Source organism: Andrographis paniculata, unplaced genomic scaffold (assembly GCF_009805555.1).
Source record: "Andrographis paniculata isolate CXL003 unplaced genomic scaffold, ASM980555v1 Contig80END, whole genome shotgun sequence".
Lineage (NCBI taxonomy): Eukaryota > Viridiplantae > Streptophyta > Magnoliopsida > Lamiales > Acanthaceae > Andrographis > Andrographis paniculata.
The window spans coordinates 3,625,466-3,646,478 of record NW_026137618.1 but is presented as its reverse complement, the minus strand read 5'-3'; the positions used below and the strand labels follow the sequence as shown (position 1 = coordinate 3,646,478).

Here is a 21,013-nt window from a genome sequence, read left to right as displayed (position 1 = left end):
ACAATTCCACCGGATCTAAGTTTTTCGTATACTCAAGATTTTTTTTCGATATACTTGAGGTTGGACAAAAAATCCAAACTAATTCGGAGAATTGGGTAATTGAGAACTCGATATATTGTTGACATCACTATTTATTTAGTTTTTTTGGTACGATTCAACTGGATCTAAGTTTTCGATATACTCGAGAATTGTTCAATATACTCAAAGTTGGACAAAACTCAAAATTATTTTGGAGAATTAAGAAGACGAGAATTTGGAGATTACGCGTGTGCGATCCATTATTCGCAGAGTGGCATCTAAACACGAGGTTATGTTGCTTTCTCAATCTATTCTTATTCATGAGTTTTCATTTCTCCTTGGATATACTTATGGTATTATTATATATTCAAATTTTAGCTACTATCAAAACGGATCTATGTTTTTAATATACTCAAGATTTTATTTCTATACTCGAGGTCGGACAAAAACTAAAAATTAATTTGGAGAATTGACTTGTCTAGATTCGATTCATTGTTTATATTGCCATTCATTTACTTTTTAGGTACGACTCAATTGCATCTCACTTTTCGATAGACTCGAGATTTTTTCAATATACTTGAGGCTGGACAAAACTAAAAACTAATTCTGGAGAATTAAGTAGTCGAGAATTTAAAGATTTTATGTTTTAGATCGTTTTAGATTGATTATTTGCAGACTAGTTTGTAAACACAATGTTATGTTTCTTTTTAAACTATTCTTATACATGTATATTCCTTTTTGCTTTGGACATTGTTGATATTGTTATTCATTCAATTCTTCACGATGATTCGACTAGATCTATGTTTTTGATATAATCAAGATTTTTTTCGATATACTCAAGGTTGGATAAAACCTCAAAATTAATTCGGATAATTAAGATGGCGAGAATTTAAAGCAATGTTGATATTGCTATTCATTTAGTTTTTAGGCATGATTCACTTGGATCTAAGTTTTCGATGAGGTCAAGATATTTTCAATATACTCAAGGCTGGACAAAAATCAAAATTATTTCGGATAATTAAGTAGTCGTGAAATTAGGGATTTCACATTTTAGATCCATTATTTGAAAAGTGGGATTTGAAAATAAAGTTATGTTTCTGTTAAAATCAATTCTTATACATGTATTTTCATTTCTGGTTTCATACATTGTTGTTTTTGTTATTCATTCAATTTTTAGCTGCAATTTAACCGGATCTAAGTTTTTGATATACTCAAGATTTTTTTCGATATACTTGAGGTTGTAAAAAACTCCAAACTAATTTGAAAAATTGCGTAATTGAGAACTCGATACATTGTTGATATTACTATTCATTTAGTTTTACGTACGATTCAACTTGATCTAAGTTTTCGATACACTCGAGAATTGTTCAATATACTCAAAGTTGGACAAAACTCAAAATTATTTCAGAGTATTAAGAAGTCGAGAATTTGGAGATTACGCATTTGTGATCCATTATTCACAGAGTGCCATCTAAACACAAGGTTATGTTGCTTTCTCAATCTATTCTTTTTCATGCATTTTCAATTCTACTTGGATATACTTATGTTATTGTTATTCATTCAACTTTTAGCTACTATCCGACCGGATCTATGTTTTTGATATACTTAAGATTTTTTTATATACTCGAGGTCGGACAAAAACTAAAAATAAATTCAGAGAATTGACTAGTCTAGATTCGAGTCATTGTTTATATTGCCATTCATTTACTTTTTACGTACGACTCAACTACATCTTACTTTTCGATACACTCGAGATTTTTTCAATATACTTGACGCTGGACAAAACTAAAAACCAATTCCGGAGAATTAAGTAGTCAAGAATTTAAAGATTTTATGTTTTATATCGTTTTAGATTGATTATTTGCATAGTAGCTTCTAAACACAATGTTATGTTTCTTTTTCAAACTATTCTTATACATGCATTTTCCTTTTTGCTTTGGACATTGTTGATATTGTTATTCATTCAATTCTTCGCGATGATTCGACTAGATCTAAGATTTTGATGTAATTAAGATTTTTTTTTGTATACTCGAGGTTGGATAAAACCTCAAAATTAATTCAGAGAACTAAGATGGCAAGAACTTAAAGCATTGTTGATATTGCTATTCATTTAGTTTTTTGGTATGATTCACTTGGATCTAAGTTTTTGATGAGGTCAAAATATTTCCAATATACTCAAGGTTGGACAAAAATCAAAATAATTTTGGATAATTAAGTACTCGAGAAATTGGAGATGTCACATTTTAGATCCATTTTTTGAAGAGTAGAATTTTAAAATAAAGTTATGTTTCTATTACAATTTATTCTTATACATGCATTTTTGTTTCTGGTTTCATACATTGTTGGTTTTGTTATTCATTCAATTTTTAGCTGCAATTTAACTGGATCTAAGTTTTTGATATACTCAAGATTTTTTTCGATATACTTGAGGTTGTATAAAAACTCCAAACTAATTTGAAAAAGTGCATAATTGAGAACTCGATACATTGTTGATATTACTATTCATTTAGTTTTTAGGTACGATTCAACTGGCTCTAAGTTTTTGATACACTTGAGAATTGTTCAATATACTCAAAGTTGGACAAAACTCAAAATTATTTCGGAGAATTAAGAAGTCGAGAATTCAGAGATTACACATTTGTTATCAATTATTCGCAGAGTGTCATCTAAACACAAGGTTATGTTGCTTTCTCAATCTATTCTTAGTCATGCGTTTTCATTTCTCGTTGGATATACTTATGGTATTTTTATTCATTCAACTTTTAGCTACTATTCGACCGGATTTATGTTTATGATATACTCAAGATTTTTTTTTATATACTTTAAGTCGGACAAAAAGTAAAAACTAATTTGGAGAATTGATTAGTCTAGATTCAATTTATTGTTGATAGTTCCATTCATTTACTTTTTAGCTACGACTCAACTACATCTAACTTTTCGATACACTCGAGATTTTTCAATATACTTGAGGGTGGAAAAAACTCAAAACTAAATCCAGCTAAGTAAGTAGTTGAGAGTTTAAAGATTTTATGTTTTAGATCGTTTTAGATCCATTATTTGCAGAGTGACATCTCAACACAAGATTGTTTTTCTTTTTCAATCTATTCTTATACATGCATTTTCCTTTTTGCTTTGTACATTGTTGGTATTGTTATTCATTCAATTATTCACTACAATTCGACTAGATCAATGTTTTTGAAGTAATCAAGAATTTTTTTCACATACTCGAGGTTGGATAAAACCTCAAAATTAACTCAGAGAAGTGGTATGGTGAGAATTCAATGCATTGTTTATATTGCTATTCATTTAGTTTTTAGGTATGATTCAATTGGAGAGTAGAATCTATACAAACACTACAAGAAAATATTATTTTTGTAACGAGGTTTTTTTGTCTCTAAATCCATGTTTTCCATTACTAATGACAATAGAGATAAAATTTAAGATGAAATTACGTTAGCTACGTAAACTTTAGAGACGGAATTTCGTTACGAATATACTATTTTTTTTGTAGTGAAATGTTACGTTGCTGTTTCAATCTATTCTTATATGCATTCTTGTTACTCATTTGATTGATTGTTGATATTGTTATTCATTCAGTTTAGGCTACGATTCAACTTGATCTAAGGTTTTTATATACTCAAGGTCAGACTATTCACTACAAAACAAATTGTATATTTGTAACGGAATTCCGTCCCTAAAGTTCACATAGCTAATATAATTACATCCCTAATTCCTTCTCTAATGTCATTAGTAACGGAAAAAGTGAATTTAGGGACAAAAAGACTTCGTTACAAAATGATATTTTCTTGTAGTGATAATTCAAAATTATTTTCTTTCTTTCTTGTGCAAATGTTTATGTCATATGTTACTTAAATCCTTAATTAAGTAGTTGATAATTCAAAGATTTCATACTTCATATCTATTATTTGGAGCATTGAATAAAAACTCAAGGTGATGTTTCATTTTCAATATATTTTTTGTATATGTTTTCCTTTTCTCTTTTGATGTTGTTATACATTAACTGTTATTTGATTAGATCTAGCCTTTACATATATATATATATATTAAAGATTATATCAATACACCCCAAGTTTGACTAAAACTTAAAATAATTTGCTAAAATTAAAAACCAAAATTGGTGAAGATGGAAAAACCTTTATAATAAACTAGATCATAGAAATAAAGTAAAGGTTACATGTATTGTTGTTCTCGTTACTGTAATATTTTGGTAGGAAAATAATTAAGTACATTAAAACGAAAGCCAATGCCTATTTATAGGCATAGTCTAAAATGGATAAAAATGAATAATAAGATGAACAAATAAATATTCCAAGCCGTAAATGTCAACTCGAGTTTGTGTAAGTGAGAACAAAACTGAGCAAGCCCCGCAAAGCCGGGATTGCCCAGATCATAGACTAGCCCACAAGTCAACACGAGTCCTTCTAGCAGAGTTCTGTCCTTACTCACCTGCACCCTGGTAGACTTTTCAGGGGGTCACCCATCGTTAAATTACTTCTAAGATAAGCACGCTTAACTCTATAGAGTTTTTTCTGTAGGGCTTCTGAAAAGAAATATGCACATTGTTGACATGAGTAGTATATTCAACCAATTTATTTACTATTCAATCTTGCATGGCCTGACACCGGCTCATCCACGGAAGTTGGGCTAGCACAGGCCCAACTTCGGGGGTATTACATCCTCCCCCACGTAAAAACGCAACGTTCATGTTGCACCCTATTGATCTATCAATTGCTAAGCCTCTATGGGGATACTATGGTCACATATCTTGACTGCAACGATGTCCGTATTCCTATGGAGATTATTTCGGCGATGGATTCTAACGGACAAGATCCTTCAGCACTATGGGGTCTCGATTGCATCACGATGTCATTGTTGTTATATAGAGGTGGAGACTATTCCACATCTCTTTATTGGTTCGGCGGTTGCCTGGCGATTGTTGGAGCATTTTGCGGCGCTTTTCAGGCTATCTTTGCTTGAGATACATACACTGTATCTATTTGTGTCCTCATGGAGGCTTTCTTCGGCACATTCTCAGAGTATTAGAGCTTATGTTCCGTTGTTGATACAATGGTTCATTTGGATTGCTCGGAACGATGCGAAGCATAGAGGGCTTCGCGTGTCTTCCGAGAGGATCATCTAGCAAATTCATTCACACTTGCACACTCTTTGGCATGCTAGGATTGTTCTACGTCGACATTGGGAGGGTGACTTTCATATAGCTAATGGGCTTGGATTTTGATCTCCCGCTCTGATTCCTTGGCTTCCGATTATGGTGCATTGGGAGGCTTTGTCTCCGGGATGGTTCAAGTTTAATACAGATGGTGCTTCGCTTGGCAATCCCGGAGTGGCAAGTATTATCCGAGATTCGGCAGGAGAATTACTCATAGTGTTTCAGACCCTGATTCTGTATGCGACAAACACTTTGGCAGAGCTGATGGCGATGCAAACTAAAGTTTGGATAGCGATTGGTCAAGGACTGATGCTACTATGGATTGAGACAGATTCGACAATATGCATCTCTCTGATCTCCTTAGAGACGAGCCACTGGACTCTCCAGCAATGCCTTATGTGTATTTGACTGTGACTTAGGGATGCAACTTGGCAGATGTCTTGTATATATATGGAGGGGAACTGTGTGGCGGATGCCTTAGCGACTTTAGCAGTTTATCTTCTAATTGGACGGAAACTTCTCCCGACAGATATCCCTTGATGCCTTTTTTGAGCGGATGCAGATGGTCTCCCAACTTTCCATTTCAGGTAGTAAGCTTCACCTTCTTACTTGTCTTTAGGAGACTTATACTTAGACTTGATAGGCTTGTTGGTGTTGATGCCTTAGGCATACCTAGGCTTGTCTGGTCTGCTTGCTTGGCTTGGACTGTATAGCTTGTATCAGCAGAACTACGTATAGCTTGTATCCCATTCGGGTACGTAGGCAGCCCAATTTGGGCGCAGCCTTTGCTATATATAAAACAAAACTTCTAGGCCTCTCAACAGTCAGGTTAACGACTTTGGGCTATCACAGGTCGGCTCTGATACCAACTGTGACACCTTGCTCACAAGCCCCGCAAAGCTGGGCGTGCCAGGATCATAGACTGGCCCCACAGGTCAAAACGAGTCATTCGAGCGCGCTTCTGTCCTCACTAACACGCAGTGGGTCACCCATCGTCAATGCGGCTCCCGAAAAGGAATGTGCACAATCTTTACATGAGTTGTCTATTCAATCCATTTAATTAGTATTTAATTTTGGATGGTCTGACACCAGCTTATCCACGGAAGTTGCTCTAGCACCGATCCAACTCCAGAGGTATTACAATGTGACTTGGTAAAAATATCTGTAGTTTGATCGTTGGAATATACGGGTCATAACTTGACGTTTCCATAAGTAATATGATGATTGACAAGATTCCAATCAATCTCGATGTATTTTGTGCGCTCGTGAAAAATATCATTGTGAAAAATCAGAATAGCACTTCTATTGTCGTAATGCAAAGAAATAAGAGATGACTGTGGTACTCTAAGGTCAAGAAGTAGCATCAACAAGGGCATAATATTCGAATTTAGTGTTGGAATGAGATACAACTATTTGTTTCTTTCTACGTCAGAAGACAAAAGAATCACCAATAAAGAAACAAAAACCAGTGGTGGGACAATGATCCGTAGGATAACTTGCCCAATCAGCATCAGAGTAACCAAATAAAGTTACGAGATACTGATTTGAGAAGTTTAATATATGCAATAGTGTTCCCTTAACACAACGAAGAATACGCAGAACTGCAGAGTAGCGAGTAGTGCAAGGTGCATACATGAATTGACTAACCAGATGGACAGTGTAAACAATATTAGAATGAGTGACTGTCAATTAATCAATCTCCCAATAAGCTGACGATAAAGAGAAGGCTCTTCAAGAAGAGTCCTATCCATTAATGTAAGACAACATCCAACATCGAGGGGTGTCAAATCTATCTTGCAATTGGTGAGACCGGAACGATACAACATATCAAAATCATACTTAGCTTGAGACATGTAATATACATTAGGACAATAAAGAAACTCAAGATCCAAGAAATACCGAAGGTGGAGAAGAATTTTCATATCAAAATGCTTCCAAAGGTAGTTATGTAAATCAAATATGGTAGAGTGATCATCCCCAATGAGGATCATGTCATCAACATAGAGAAGTAACACAATGATACCATAAATACTTCGTTGAACAAAAACAGCAGAGTCGTGCGAACTAGAAGTGATGCCAAACTGAAGGAAAAGCTGAACTTAACTTGGAAAACCAAGCACTAGGAGTCTGTATTAAGCCATAAAGAGCACGTCATCATTTGAAAACTTTAGAATAAGGTAAAGAACCAACAGACAATGCCATATAAACATTCTCAAAGAGATCACCATGGAGAAGGTCATTCTTAAAGTCTAACTGCAAAAGAGACCACTTACGAACAATTGCAATTACAATTAAAGAACGAAAAAGGTAAGACGTGCCACCAGAGCAAAGGTTTCCTCATAATTAATTTCATGTTCCTATTATTATCCTTTCACAACTAAACAAGCCTTGTAATGCTCAACTGACCCATCAAACATAGTTTTAATATTGAAAATCCATTTGCAGCCAATGGGTGTTTTCTCTGGAGGTAAATCAACATAGACCTATGAATGAGTCTTCTCAAAGTTTGCAATTGTTGAGATGTCATTTGTCGCCACAACGGATCATAATTTGCTTCATTAAATGAACTAGGCTCATATAGAGTTAGCATAGCAGAAAATAATGATAATCACGTAAATGAGTAGATGTATGACTTACTTTATGTGGTCGATGAGATATGACATGAATGAAGGTGAACCAAAAAGAGATAAGACATGGAATTTAGACATGATAGAAAGTATTACACTATCTCAAAATTTAAATGATGATAAATACGCACCCATTTAGAGATCATATCGCAAAGCCTATTACCTTTGGGCACTATCCCATAACCGAGAAGACAATATAAACATGCACGAGGTTCCAATTTGAAATGTTCACGCAGAGGAATAAGGATAAAACCAACACCACTGAATGGACGGGGATATCATATTTGAGGTAATTTTGATGTGTTTCAAAAAATATATCCATATAAAGTGGGAGTAATCATCTATAAATATAACATAATAATGACATTCACTTATATAGGGAACAAGAAAAGGACTCAAAATATCAAAATGAACCAAAGAAAATAGTTTACTTACGATCGATACATTTTTTAGAAGGATAAAACTGATTAAATTTTCAAACGACAGTGTAAGCAGTCAAATGACTCAAAACTAGTAGAACCCAAATGACCTTTACTAAACAGAGACTGAATTTTAGATGAAGATGCATGACCAAGACAAATGGGCCACTAGAGACTAGGGGAAGGAAGGATAATAAGGGAAGTATGAGTAGCAACAACAAAAAATTACGGAGAGCAATTTTCAAAGATTGTACCAGAAATTGATGACCCACCTTTAGACCTGTCTTAAGAATTTGACTCGTACATTGATCGTGAACTTGCACAACTGTAGAGGAGAAAGTAACAGTAAGTCTCTAGTCAATTAATTGGTTAACTGTTACATGATTTATAGTCAACTAGAGAATGCAGTAAGTATCAGGAAAATGTGTAAATTGTAAAGATACAGATTCTGAATTAGTGATATCCATGTGGCTCCCGTTAAAAGTCTGTATAGGTGATGAAGATGACACAAGGTACGCATCGATCAAGAGACCAAGTGTAGGTGTCATATGATTGCAACAACCAAAATCAAAGGACTACATGAAATGGCCATGACATGAGAGAAACTAGAAGTAAGAACTTGATGCGTGAGAGCCATGATATTCTAGAAGGTGATAAAAAGACCAAATATTTCACGTATTCCGAAGTGCTCTAACATGATAATTCTGAATGACATGACCTTGATGATGACAGTAACAATACTCCACCGATATAATACAACAACCGGTAGATTACAGAAACATGACAGAAAAATCCAAAAAATAAAACTGTCACCAAAAAAAATCCAATGACAGCATCATGTAGGGGAGGACGAGATGAGGCGGCAAACAAAAGATAACGGCGATTGATGTCTAGGTGGTTCTCACGCACCGGTCAAATTTCTGGTAGCGTGAGAGTTGACCATTGCATGTGACCTACATGTGCGCCGCTGATCGGTGAGATTTTTCTGAAGAAGGGTCGCCAAACGACGAGGAACATAGTGGTGCCGGAGGTGAGAGTCGGTGATGGCCGGAAGTCGAGAACATAATTTTGATCTATTGGCTCTCATGTCATATAAAAATTTGAGAGAAAAATAATTAATTGCATTAATAATAAAGCAAAGACCTATTTATTCAACCTATGCAATTTTTTTAGAAGCCATGAAGAAGATAGGAATTCATCATCCTTTGTCCATTACAAAACTGTAAGTATTTTTTTGTTTTGTTTGGTATATTTGAGTGTGTTTGTTTTGTGTTTGATGCATTTTTAATGTTAAATGTAAGGAAGTGCGTCAGTAATATAAAATATAATATTTTATATTGAATTATTGATTTTTTTAGTAGATATAATATATTATGTAATTTGTGTAAATACATTTATACATGGTAGTTTTTATAATATTAATTGGAAAGAATGTCCAAACATTTTGGGTTCAGCAAAAAAACTCGTTATTTTTCTTTGCAATTTCTTAAAATATGGTCCATGATGTAATTGTTTTCCATGGTTGCTTCATTTTTCATATATGTCTTTCGTTTTTCTCAATCCGAAAATATCATTTGTAATAATTATAGTTGCAGTTATTGCACTAAATCAATAATTTGTGGCGTATGTATTTGTTTTTTGAAGTTTTTTTTTTTTCTATTTTATAAATATTAACAAATTTTGAATTTTAAAATAATTATTAGATTATAAATTTTAATTAAAAATTAGATTCGATGATGATATTTTCTCCGAGGAAAACTTATTTAATATCCAAAAATTTAATCGGGAAGGAAAAGAAACATATTGCTCTCTTGATTTCAATCATTACGTATAATAAAGATCGCTAGGTTTTTTTGCTTTCTCTTGACTTTGACAATTTTTTTTCGTATTCATTTTGGTGATTTATATGTCTGGGAAGATTAGCTTTATGTTTGATTTCTTTTTGCCTACTAGATTGATCCCAGTTTTTGCCAATTTTTCTAGAGTGATCATAACTGAAGTTTAGAGTTCCATAGGATAAGAGCATTTGGTTAGATTAGTTTTGTAGTATAAAAAAAAAAAAAAAAAGGGTATGCCCTAATAAATCTTAAGAAAAAAAAAATTCTATAATGGAATTTTCATAATTTGCAGAAAAAATTAGTTTGAGATCATAAAAAGAGAAGGGGGGAGAAGGGTTTTAAGGAAACCTTAATCTTGATTTAACAACTATATTAAAAATTTTATTTTTCTTTTGTAACCATTGGTGTTACGTATGAGATTTATTAAAATAGTTTTGATGTTTCCTATCTAAATAGTTTTGAGGGTAAAATAATATTAAAATTGAATTTAAAGTCACAAATAAAATAGGATTTTTATATACTTAATTAATTTCTTTATCTTTCCTGGCCATATAATTAATTTTTTTTTTGTTGAATGTCTGCCGCAATTTAAATTAAACTAAAACTTTATTTTATTTTTTGGACACTTATGTTTATTAAATCTAGAACCAACATACAATATAGATAGATGGGCACTAACTTTATATGAAAATGATCATTTTATTTAGTGCACATTTGTCTATATTCTGCACTGATTATAATAAAAGTATGCATTAAAAATATTCCACTATTCTTTAAATTCTGCACTGATTATAGTCAAAGTATGCATTGAGAACATTCCAATTGAGTTCAAATTAGCTAAACAGAATGATACATTTGAACCAACACATCACGAGCTCAATATCATCAATGGGAATGTACAACAGCGTTATTATGATTAGAGACGAGAGAAGGTATTCTCGGTCGAGGCTCGAGGGGAATGACAAAGCCATCTTACTAAGAGATGAGAGAAGGGAATTGACGTCTCCTTCACTAAGGATTGGTAGAGTTCTTCTGTCCGAAATAACACCGGAGATGCTGGAATTCCTCTGTGGTCCATTGGAAGGATTAGTGCAGTCAGCGTAGCAGGAATGGGAGAGATGTGCTTTGTGCCCGTGCCGATTGGCAAGAATGTTTCCTTGGCTTGAGTTAATTTTACTGGCTCCATGATTGTAAAATTAGGATAGCTAGTAGTGATATCAAAAGGAGAACTTAGCGACGAGGCAAGCCAGGGTACTGGAAAGGAAGCCTGCAAGGGCCCAGAGGAATGTGCTACATAATTCCTTATAGGTGGAATTTGGCTCGGATTCAAGGGTGAAAGAGCCTGATAATCGAAAGTGGAGCTTTTGGTCATCCTGCTCAATGGCAGTCCCTCACAAGATGGGGTTGCCATATTCCACAGGGGCGATGAGAGAGGCATCAAGGGATTAACAACAGGAGATGGGATGGCCTTTGTGCCTCCTCGACTAGTCACAGAGGGAATAACTTTACCTTCATTGGAACTCTGTCTATTAGTTTGATCTGGAGTTTTAACACCTGAAGTTTTGGAATCAATACACAATCATCAACCAACAGCCAATGACAAAGCAGATGTAACAGTGCTGTTTAAGATACCTGGCCGGGAAGGTAGTGCAGTTTCACTATTGTTTCCCTGGGATTTCTGACGCTGAAGCCTTTCAACACAAGCACGCCAAGCAGCTCAAAATGAAGGACGCACCGGCGGAAACCATGGCCTGTCATATATGGGTAGCCGAGGATTGATTTGCACGGCCCGTGATCATGTGCAGCTTGATGCATACCAGGTTTTGAGCTCGTGGTAAGTATAATGTTCTTGAAGCTATACTGCTTCTATTTCAATAACTGCAATCATCGTCATATTTGCAATTGCTTTTCACTTTTGTAGGTGGACAACTCCATTTTCGATAGCTTTGAAGAGGTAGATGATGAAGAAGGTACATTCACCCCAAAGAGCTTAAAACCCCCTCCTCATTTTCCATCACATTGTTGCTGCCAATACATGCCTTCACGCCAAACAGCTTAAAACCCGACCCATTTTCTTCGGGTACATTCATTCCCCCAAGAGAACTGTTGTCTGCAACATTTGGTGTCGTCACCCCAAACAGTCGAAAATCCAACCCATTTTCCAGAGGCCCCTTCATGCCCCCATAAGCATCAGTAGCTACGTCCGTACCAAAGAGTTTCAAACTCGAGCAATTTTCCAGAGTTTTCTCAACACCATTGTTGCCCGAAACAGTAGTAGATGCCATCACACCAAATAGTTTGAAACTCGAGACACTCTCTGTAGCTGCCCCAACACCTGCAAGAGGATCATTGCCAAATAGTTTAAAATTCAGAGCCTTCATGCCCACGCTAGCATTGTCCATTCTTTGGTTTTCACAATTCCCATTGCTAGTCGCTGGCCATGTCGATCATGCAAACTTTCTTATCGCCGCACCAACCAGGATAATTCTGACAGCCCTTCCGATAGGCCCTCCAATTCGGTGGATACTGTTACCAAAGGTTCGATAATTTATGTTGTGGATGAGCTGTCTGGCAATGAAGACTTCACTCTGACAAAGAGCCGAAAAGTGAAAAATGACGAAAGAGTTGACATCTGGGACAATGCACTTCCGAAGAAGTTCAGTTATGAGGACGATGTCGTGCCACTGACAGACGTGGAGCAGAGAAAAGCTGAGTTGATGAAGGAGGTGGACAATTCGATTGATGAGTTGAACTTTAACTGTGCTATGGAAGAAATGGAAATGATTACCTTCCGTGAGGTAGTCAACATGTGGCTATTCATCCGAAGAATGTACTTCCTCCGTGGGTAAGTATATATCGATTGCTTCCTCTAAAGAACTAAACTCCGAATATCATCCAACTGTTGGTAACATCAAAATTGTTCGATTTAATTTATCTATTCTCACTAATTCTGCACTACTCTGTCATCCGAAAGTATGTCAGTGCAATTTTAGGTTGATTTAAAATTCGTGGCTCCCCTTGAAGAATGCCATGAAATTGGCGATTTGGAAGGAGATTCAGGGGATAGTGTCAGCATAACGAGCAGCAGAGGAAGGCGCTCCTGTGGAGTCTTCAGAGCAGCACGGAATTGGAAATCCAAAATGGAAGGCTGCAGTGAACTCTCCTCAGAGGAAGACGAAGTGGAGGAGGCGGTCAGAAATTTGTGAAGTCGAAGAAATCTTAAAAGCACAGCGTTTCAAAAAGCTCCACGGACTAGCAGAAACAGCAGTGATGGAGATGACATTCCCTATTGGCTTAAGGAAATGACGAAGTTCATAACAAGGGCCAAAGAGAAGAAGACGAGGCCAAAACAATTTGACATCTCCAAGTTCCTAGAAGAATCCATCTCGGACGACCATCTGGGATAATGCATACAGGCGAAGCTGAAGACTACCCTGCTCTTCTAAAGAAGTTCAGTTTTGAGGATGATGTGGTGCCACTGACAGAAGAGGAGCAGAGAGAAGCTGAGTTGACGAAGGAGGCGGGCGATTTTTATTGAAGAGTTGAACTTTAACTGCGCTGTGGAAGAAATGGGGACGATTACCAGCCGTGAGGTATGTCATTTAGTTTCAACAGAGAATAATTGATTCGACACAGATTCAGAGTTAATTCAGCACTATTTTAATTCAGAAAGCAAATATGATAACTAGCGCTGCATTCCCGGCCTGCAGGCTGTTCAAGTGGATGAGGAGGAGGAAGACACTCAGGAGCCCAGATGTGCTCGAGGGTTGCATGAATAGACACTCAGGACTGTATTGTATCGACTGTGATCATGTAACGATTCATCCGAAGGATGTACTTCCTCCATGGGTAAGTATATATCAATTGCTTCCTCTAAAGAACTAAATCCGAAAATCATCCAACTGTTGGTAACATCAAAATTGTTCCACTTAATTTATATCTATTCTCACTAATTCTGCACTATTCTGTTATCCGAAACTAGGTGAGTGCAATTTTAGGTTGATTTAAAATTTGTGCAGCTACCCCTGTTTATATGACTTCTTCTTTCTCCTTTTGCAGGTGATCAAAGCTCAACATGCTCCGCAAAACAGGAAGAAGAAGCAGGAGAAACGGGAGGGTCTGGATCTTGGCGCCATTTATCTCCCGGTAGTGATGCTGCTAGACTAGCGGCTTTGTTTGGAGCATCAAGGCTGGTGTACGAGAAACTATCTATGAACACCAGCAAGAAGGATTTGAGTTCCTCTTGAAGAACTTGGCAGGAAGTACTGATATTTCGGAGTTAAAGAACTCAAATCTACCTGGGGTGGGCGAATGCATCATTTCTCATGCACCAGGTACTGGAAAGACACATCTGACGATTGTATTCCTTGAGACGTATCTAAAGATGTTTCAAACTGTCTTCCATGATTATCATACCAGCAAAACATACTATGTACTTGGGAATTAGAGTTCAGAATGTGGAGGGCTGTGTTTCATTTCCGCAACCTGAACAATCCAGCATTCATCGGCGACGAGAGGGCGGCTGCTGACCATCTCTTTAAAGGGCCAAAGATCAGATGCCGCGATATGGAGGCTACCTGCATGGTCATAATATATGCGTGGAAGAGGGGGGGGAGTCCTTTTGGGGATTAGCTACAATTCTTTCGAGAAGTTAACGGCAAAGAAGCACGTGGAGGAAGAAAATGTAGGCGAGGACAGGTGCTGAAGAGAACTTGGAAGTTCTAAGGTCGACACTTCTTGCGATGCCTGAACTAGTGATTCTTGATGAAGGCCATACTCCTAGAAACAACAGGAGTAAGATTTGGACATCCCTAGTTCAGCTCAAGACAGAAAAGTGTGTCATATTGTCCAGGATGCCGTTCCAAAACAACTTCGAAGAGCTGTTCAATACCCTGAAGATCGTAAGGCCGACAGTGGCAGGAAAGATTAAGCAGGATCGGAAATTCGCTGAAATTATGCATTCAGACAAGAAAGCCCAAAGCTCTCGGCCTGCTTTACTTCCCGGAGCAGCCAATCGTGTAGTGGAGAGGCTTAAAGTCTCCATCTTGCATTTGGGAACTGTCCTACAAAATAATCTCCCTGGATTAAGAGACTCTGTAATCCTCCTGAAACCGACTGGATTGCAAAAGAGACTGATCGACAGGCTGGAAGAGGAACTGTTGAGGAAACCATTTAAGAGTGAATTTGGATTCTCGTTGGTAACTGTTCATCCTTACCTCACCCAAAAATGCAAGTCGCAAGTGCCAACCAATCGAATTGATATGCAAGCAGTCGAGGCATCAAAGCTCATTCCTGGCGAAGAGTCAAAATGCAGACACTTGTAGAATAGGTTGTGATTTGTAAAGATTTATGATGAATTTTGTAACCTTTTTAATTATTTTGACCGATTGTTAATTTTGCAATTGCTCTATATTTGCACTAAATGTGTTTGATTGGATAGCTTAAGTTATAAGGTTTTAAGAATGTTTTCTTAATATTTTGATATCGCATGGTCAAAATATATTCGTGGAAGAGAGGGGGAGGCCTTTCGGAGATTAGCTATGATCTTCTGGAGAAGTTAACGGCGCAGAAGCACGTGGAGGGGCAGAGGACCGGTGCTGAACAGAACTTGGAAGTTCTGAGGACGACACTTCTTCAGATCCCTGAGCTAGTGATTCTTGATGAAGGCCGTACTCCTCGTAACGACATCCATGTTGGATGTTCTAAGTAGAGGATATCGCAGTGGCGATATATTCTGGTCCCAAATTGTAAGAACAACACAATCAATCATCAGTTGTTCGCTCTCTTATTATTTTCTGTCCTCGATTTTCATGTGTAATTATTATTTGGTTCTGATTGCAGAGAAATTTGTTGGCGGGGTTGAAATGGGCGAACTAGTGCTCAACTCCATACAAAGCAAAGCTACCGTTGTGTGAAACAAATTCTAACAAATACTACATGATCTTGTGAAAGTAGAGAGTTGGAACAGAGTGCAAGGCAGGAAATCAAATTGTGTTTTCTTTTTTTTTTTGATGAACTTTTTTGAGGGATGGGAACTATTAAGTTAACTTCTGGATTTACTCTATGTAACTACGTTCTATGTCTTGGCTCATAAATATAATTTAAGAAAAAATAATAAAAATAACCATATTACAAATAAAAAGTCCAAAAGAAAAAACTTAAGTATTTAATAATATATAGTTTTTTTTCTTAAAATTATATATATATTTACCAGCATACTATAATTCACAAAAAAAAAATAAAAAAATAAAAAAAACAGAACAAACACACCGTTGACATTTTCTCATAAATGGTTGTGATCCATTTTTTGCCTAACATCTTGCACGGATTTTTTTAGTGTATGTGAAAAGTTGAATGGATAAGTAAGTTCGAACTTCTTACGTCAAACACAAATCCAAGTATGATTTAATTCTTTTTGTCGGATAAGTTAAATTCAATCATTATCTAATATATAAAAGTCATTGTTGTCCATTCTTTCCCTGACATCTTGCACGGATTTTTTTTTTGTGTTTGTGAAAAATTGAATACATGAGTTAGTTCCAACTTCTCAGGTCTAACCGAAATCCATGTATGATTTAATTCTTTTTGTAGGATAAGATAAATTCAATCATTATATATAATAAATAAAAGTCATTCTTATCCATTCTTTTCCTGACATCTTGCACGGATTTTTTAGTATATGTGAAAAATTCTATAGATAAATTAGTTCCAACTTCTGACGTCTAACAGAAATCTAGTTATGATTTAATTCTTTTTGTTGGATAAGTTAAATTCAATAATTATATATAATAAATAAAAGTCATTGTTGTCCATTCTTTCCCATCTTGCACGGATCTTTTCGGTGTATGTGAAATTCAATGGATATATTAGTTCCAACTTCTGACGTATAACAGAAATTCAGGTATGATTTAATTCTTTTAGCTGGATAAGTTAAATTCAATCATTATATATAATAAATAAAATTAATTGTTATCAATTCTTTACCTAACATCTTGCACGGATTTTTTTGGTGTATCTGAAAAATTCAATGGAACTTCTGACATATAACACAAATCTAGGTATGATTTAATACTTTTTGTTGAATTCAATCATTATATATAATAAATAAAGTTCATTGTTATTCATTCTTTATCTGACATCCTGCACAAATTTTTTGAGTGTATGTGAAAAATTCAATAGATAAGTTAGTTCCAACTTCTGACAGATTCATTGTTATTCATTTTTTACCTGAAATTTTGCACGGATATTTTTGGTGTATGTAAAGAATTAATTGGATAAGTTAGTTCAAATTTCTGACGTCTAACATAAATCTAGGTATGATTTAATTCTTTTTGTTGAATATATTAAATTCAATCATTATATATTATAAATAAAATTCATTGTTATCCATTTTTCTCTGACATCTTGCACGGATTTTTTTGGTGTATGTGAAAAATTCAATGAATAAGTTAATTGCAACTAATGACGTCACAAAAATCTAATTATAATTTAATACTTTTTGTTGGATAAGTTAAATTCAATCATTATATATAATAAATAAAATTCATTATTATCCATTCTTTACCTGACATCTTGCACGGATTTTTTTGGTATATGTGAAAAATTTAATAGATAAGTTAGTTCCAACAGAAATCCAGGTATGATTTTATTCTTTTTGTTGGATAAGTTAAATTCAATCATTATATATAATAGATAAAAGTCATTGTTATCCATTCTATCCCTGACAGATTCCACGGATTTTTTCAAAAATTCAATGGATAAGTTAGTTTCAACTTCTGACATCTAACAAAAATCTAGTTATTATTTAATACTTCTTGTTGGATAAGTAAAATTCTATAATTATATATAATAAACAAGATTCATTGTTATTCATTCTTTACCTGACATTTTGCAAGGATTTTTTTTGGTGTATGTGAAGAATTAATTGGATAAGTTAGTTCAAATTTCTGACGCTAACATAAATCTAGGTATGATTTAATTCTTTTTGTTGAATATATTAAATTCAATCATTATATATTATAAATAAAATTCATTGTTATCCAATTTTCTCTGACATCTAGCACGGACTTTTTTGGTGTATACGAAAAATTCAATGCATAAAATAGTTCCATACTTCTTTTTGTGGGATAAGTCAAATTCAATCATCATATATAATAAATAAAAGTAATTGTTATCCATTATTTCCCTGACATCTGGCACATATTTTTTTGGTGTATTGAAAAATTCAATGAATAAGTTAGTTGCAACTAATGACGTCTAACATAAATCTAAGTATAATTTGATACTTTTTGTTGTATAAGTTAAATTCAATGATTATATATAATAAATAAAATTCATTCTTTACCTGACATCTTGTACCAATTTATTTGGGGTATGTGAAAAATCCAGTGGATAAGTTAGTTCCAATTTTTGATGTCTAAGAAAAATCTAGGTATGATTTAAATATTTTTGTTGGATATATTATATCCAATCACTATATATAATAAATAAAATTCATTGTTATCTATTCATTCACTGACATCTTGCATGGATTTTTTTATGTGTATGTGAAAAATTCAATGGATAAGTAAGTTCCAACTTTTGATGTCTAACATAACTCTAGGTATGATTTAATTATTTTTGTTGAATATATTAAATTCAGTCATTATATATTGTAAACAAAATTTATTGTTATCCAATTATTCTCTGACCTCTTGTATGAAGTTTTTTGGTGTATGTGAAAAATTCAATGGATAAGTTAGTTCCAACTTTTGATGTCTAATAAAAATCTAGGTATGATATAAATATTTTTGTTGGATATATTATATTCAATCACTATATATAATAAATAAAATTCATTGTTATCTATTCATTCACTGACATCTTGCATGGATTTTTTTATGTGTATGTGAAAAATTCAATGGATAAGTAAGTTCCAACTTTTGATGTCTAACATAACTCTAGGTATGATTTAATTATTTTTGCTGAATATATTAAATTCAGTCATTATATATTGTAAACAAAATTTATTGTTATCCAATTATTCTCTGACCTCTTGCATGAAGTTTTTTGGTGTATGTGAAAAATTCAATGGATAAGTTAGTTCCAACTTTTGATGTCTAACAAAAATCTAGGTATGATATAAATATTTTTGTTGGATATATTATATTCAATCACTATATATAATAAATAAAATTCATTCTTATCTATTCATTCGCTGACATCTTGCACGTATTTTATTATGTGTATGTGAAACATTCAATGGATAAAATAGTTCCAACTTTTGACGTCTAACATAACTCTAGGTATGATTTAATTATTTTGGTTGAATATATTAAATTCAATCATTATATATTGTAAACAAAATTTATTGTTATCCATTTATTCTCTGACCTCTTGCACGGAGTTTTTTGGTGTATGTGAAGAATTAATTGGATAAGTTAGTTCAACTTTATGACGTCTTACATAAATCTAGGTTTGATTTAATTCTTTTTGTTGAATATATTAAATTCAATCATTATATATTATAAATCAAAATCCATTGTTATCCATTTTTCTCTGACATCTTGCACGGACTTTTTTGGTGTATGCGAAAAATTCAATGCATAAAATAGTTCCATACTTCTTTTTGTTGGATAAGTCAAATTCAATCATTATATATAATAAATAAAAGTAATTGTTATCCATTATTTCTTTGACATGTTTCACACATTTTTTTGGTGTTTGTGAAAAATTCAATGAATAAGTTAATTGCAACTAATGACGTCTAAGAAAAATCAAAGTATAATTTAATACTTTTTGTTGGATAAGTTAAATTCAATCACTATATATAATAAATAAAAGTAATTGTTATCCATTATTTCCCTGACATCTGGCACATATTTTTTTTGTGTATTGAAAAATTCAATGAATAAGTTAGTTGCAACTAATGACGTCTAACATAAATCTAAGTATAATTTGATACTTTTTGTTGTATAAGTTAAATTCAATGATTATACATAATAAATAAAATCCATTCTTTACCTGACATCTTGTACAAATTTATTTGGGGTATGTGAAAAATCCAGTGGATAAGTCAGTTCCAACTTTTGATGTCTAAGAAAAATCTAGGTATGATTTAAATATTTTTGTTGGATATATTATATTCAATCACTATATATAATAAATAAAATTCATTGTTATCTATTCATTCACTGACATCTTGCATGGATTTTTTTATGAGTATGTGAAAAATTCAATGGATAAGTAAGTTCCAACTTTTGATGTCTAACATAACTCTAGGTATGATTTAATTATTTTTGTTGAATATATTAAACTCAGTCATTATATATTGTAAACAAAATTTATTGTTATCCAATTATTCTCTGACCTCTTGCATGAAGTTTTTTGGTGTATGTGAAAAATTCAATGTATAAAATAGTTCCAACTTCTGACGTCCAACAGAAATCCATATATGACTTTATCCTTTTTGTTGGATAAGTTAAATTCAATCATTATATATAATAGTTAAAAGTCATTGTTATCCATTCTATCCCTGAAATCTTGCACGGATTTTTTCAGTATATGTGAAAAATTTAATGGAGAAGTTAGTTCCAACTTCTGACATCTAACAGAAATCTAGTTATGATTTAATGCTTTTTGTTGCATAAGTTATTTTCTATAATTATATATAACAAACAAGATTCATTGTTATTCATTCTTTACCTGACATTTTGCACGGATTTTCTTTGTTGTATGTGAAGAATTAATTGGATAAGTTAGTTCAAATTTATGACGTCTAACATAAATCTAGGTATGATTTAATTCTTTTTGTTGAATATATTAAATTCAATCATTATATATTATAAATCAAAATCCATTGTTATCCATTTTTCTCTGACATCTTGCACGGACTTTTTCGGTGTATGCGAAAAATTCAATGCATAAAATAGTTTATACTTC

The 21,013-nt window shown here is 33.8% G+C and overlaps 1 protein-coding gene across 13 annotated transcripts in view; it reads left to right on the top strand.

Annotated features, from left to right (window-relative positions):
* LOC127240924 (SNF2 domain-containing protein CLASSY 4-like) overlaps positions 1-15,571 on the top strand; it is a 65,217-nt gene extending 49,646 nt beyond the window's left edge. For 9 of the 13 annotated variants that reach the window (XM_051259780.1, XM_051259778.1, XM_051259783.1 and 6 more), the window contains one exon: positions 14,153-15,571. In XM_051259780.1, coding sequence (XP_051115737.1) covers positions 14,836-15,417 — 582 coding nt within the window. In that variant the 5' untranslated portion in view covers positions 14,153-14,835 and the 3' untranslated portion in view covers positions 15,418-15,571. The other 4 variants (XM_051259781.1, XM_051259779.1, XM_051259777.1 and 1 more) reach the window with 4 other exon arrangements.
* Positions 15,572-21,013: the final 5,442 nt, after the last annotated feature.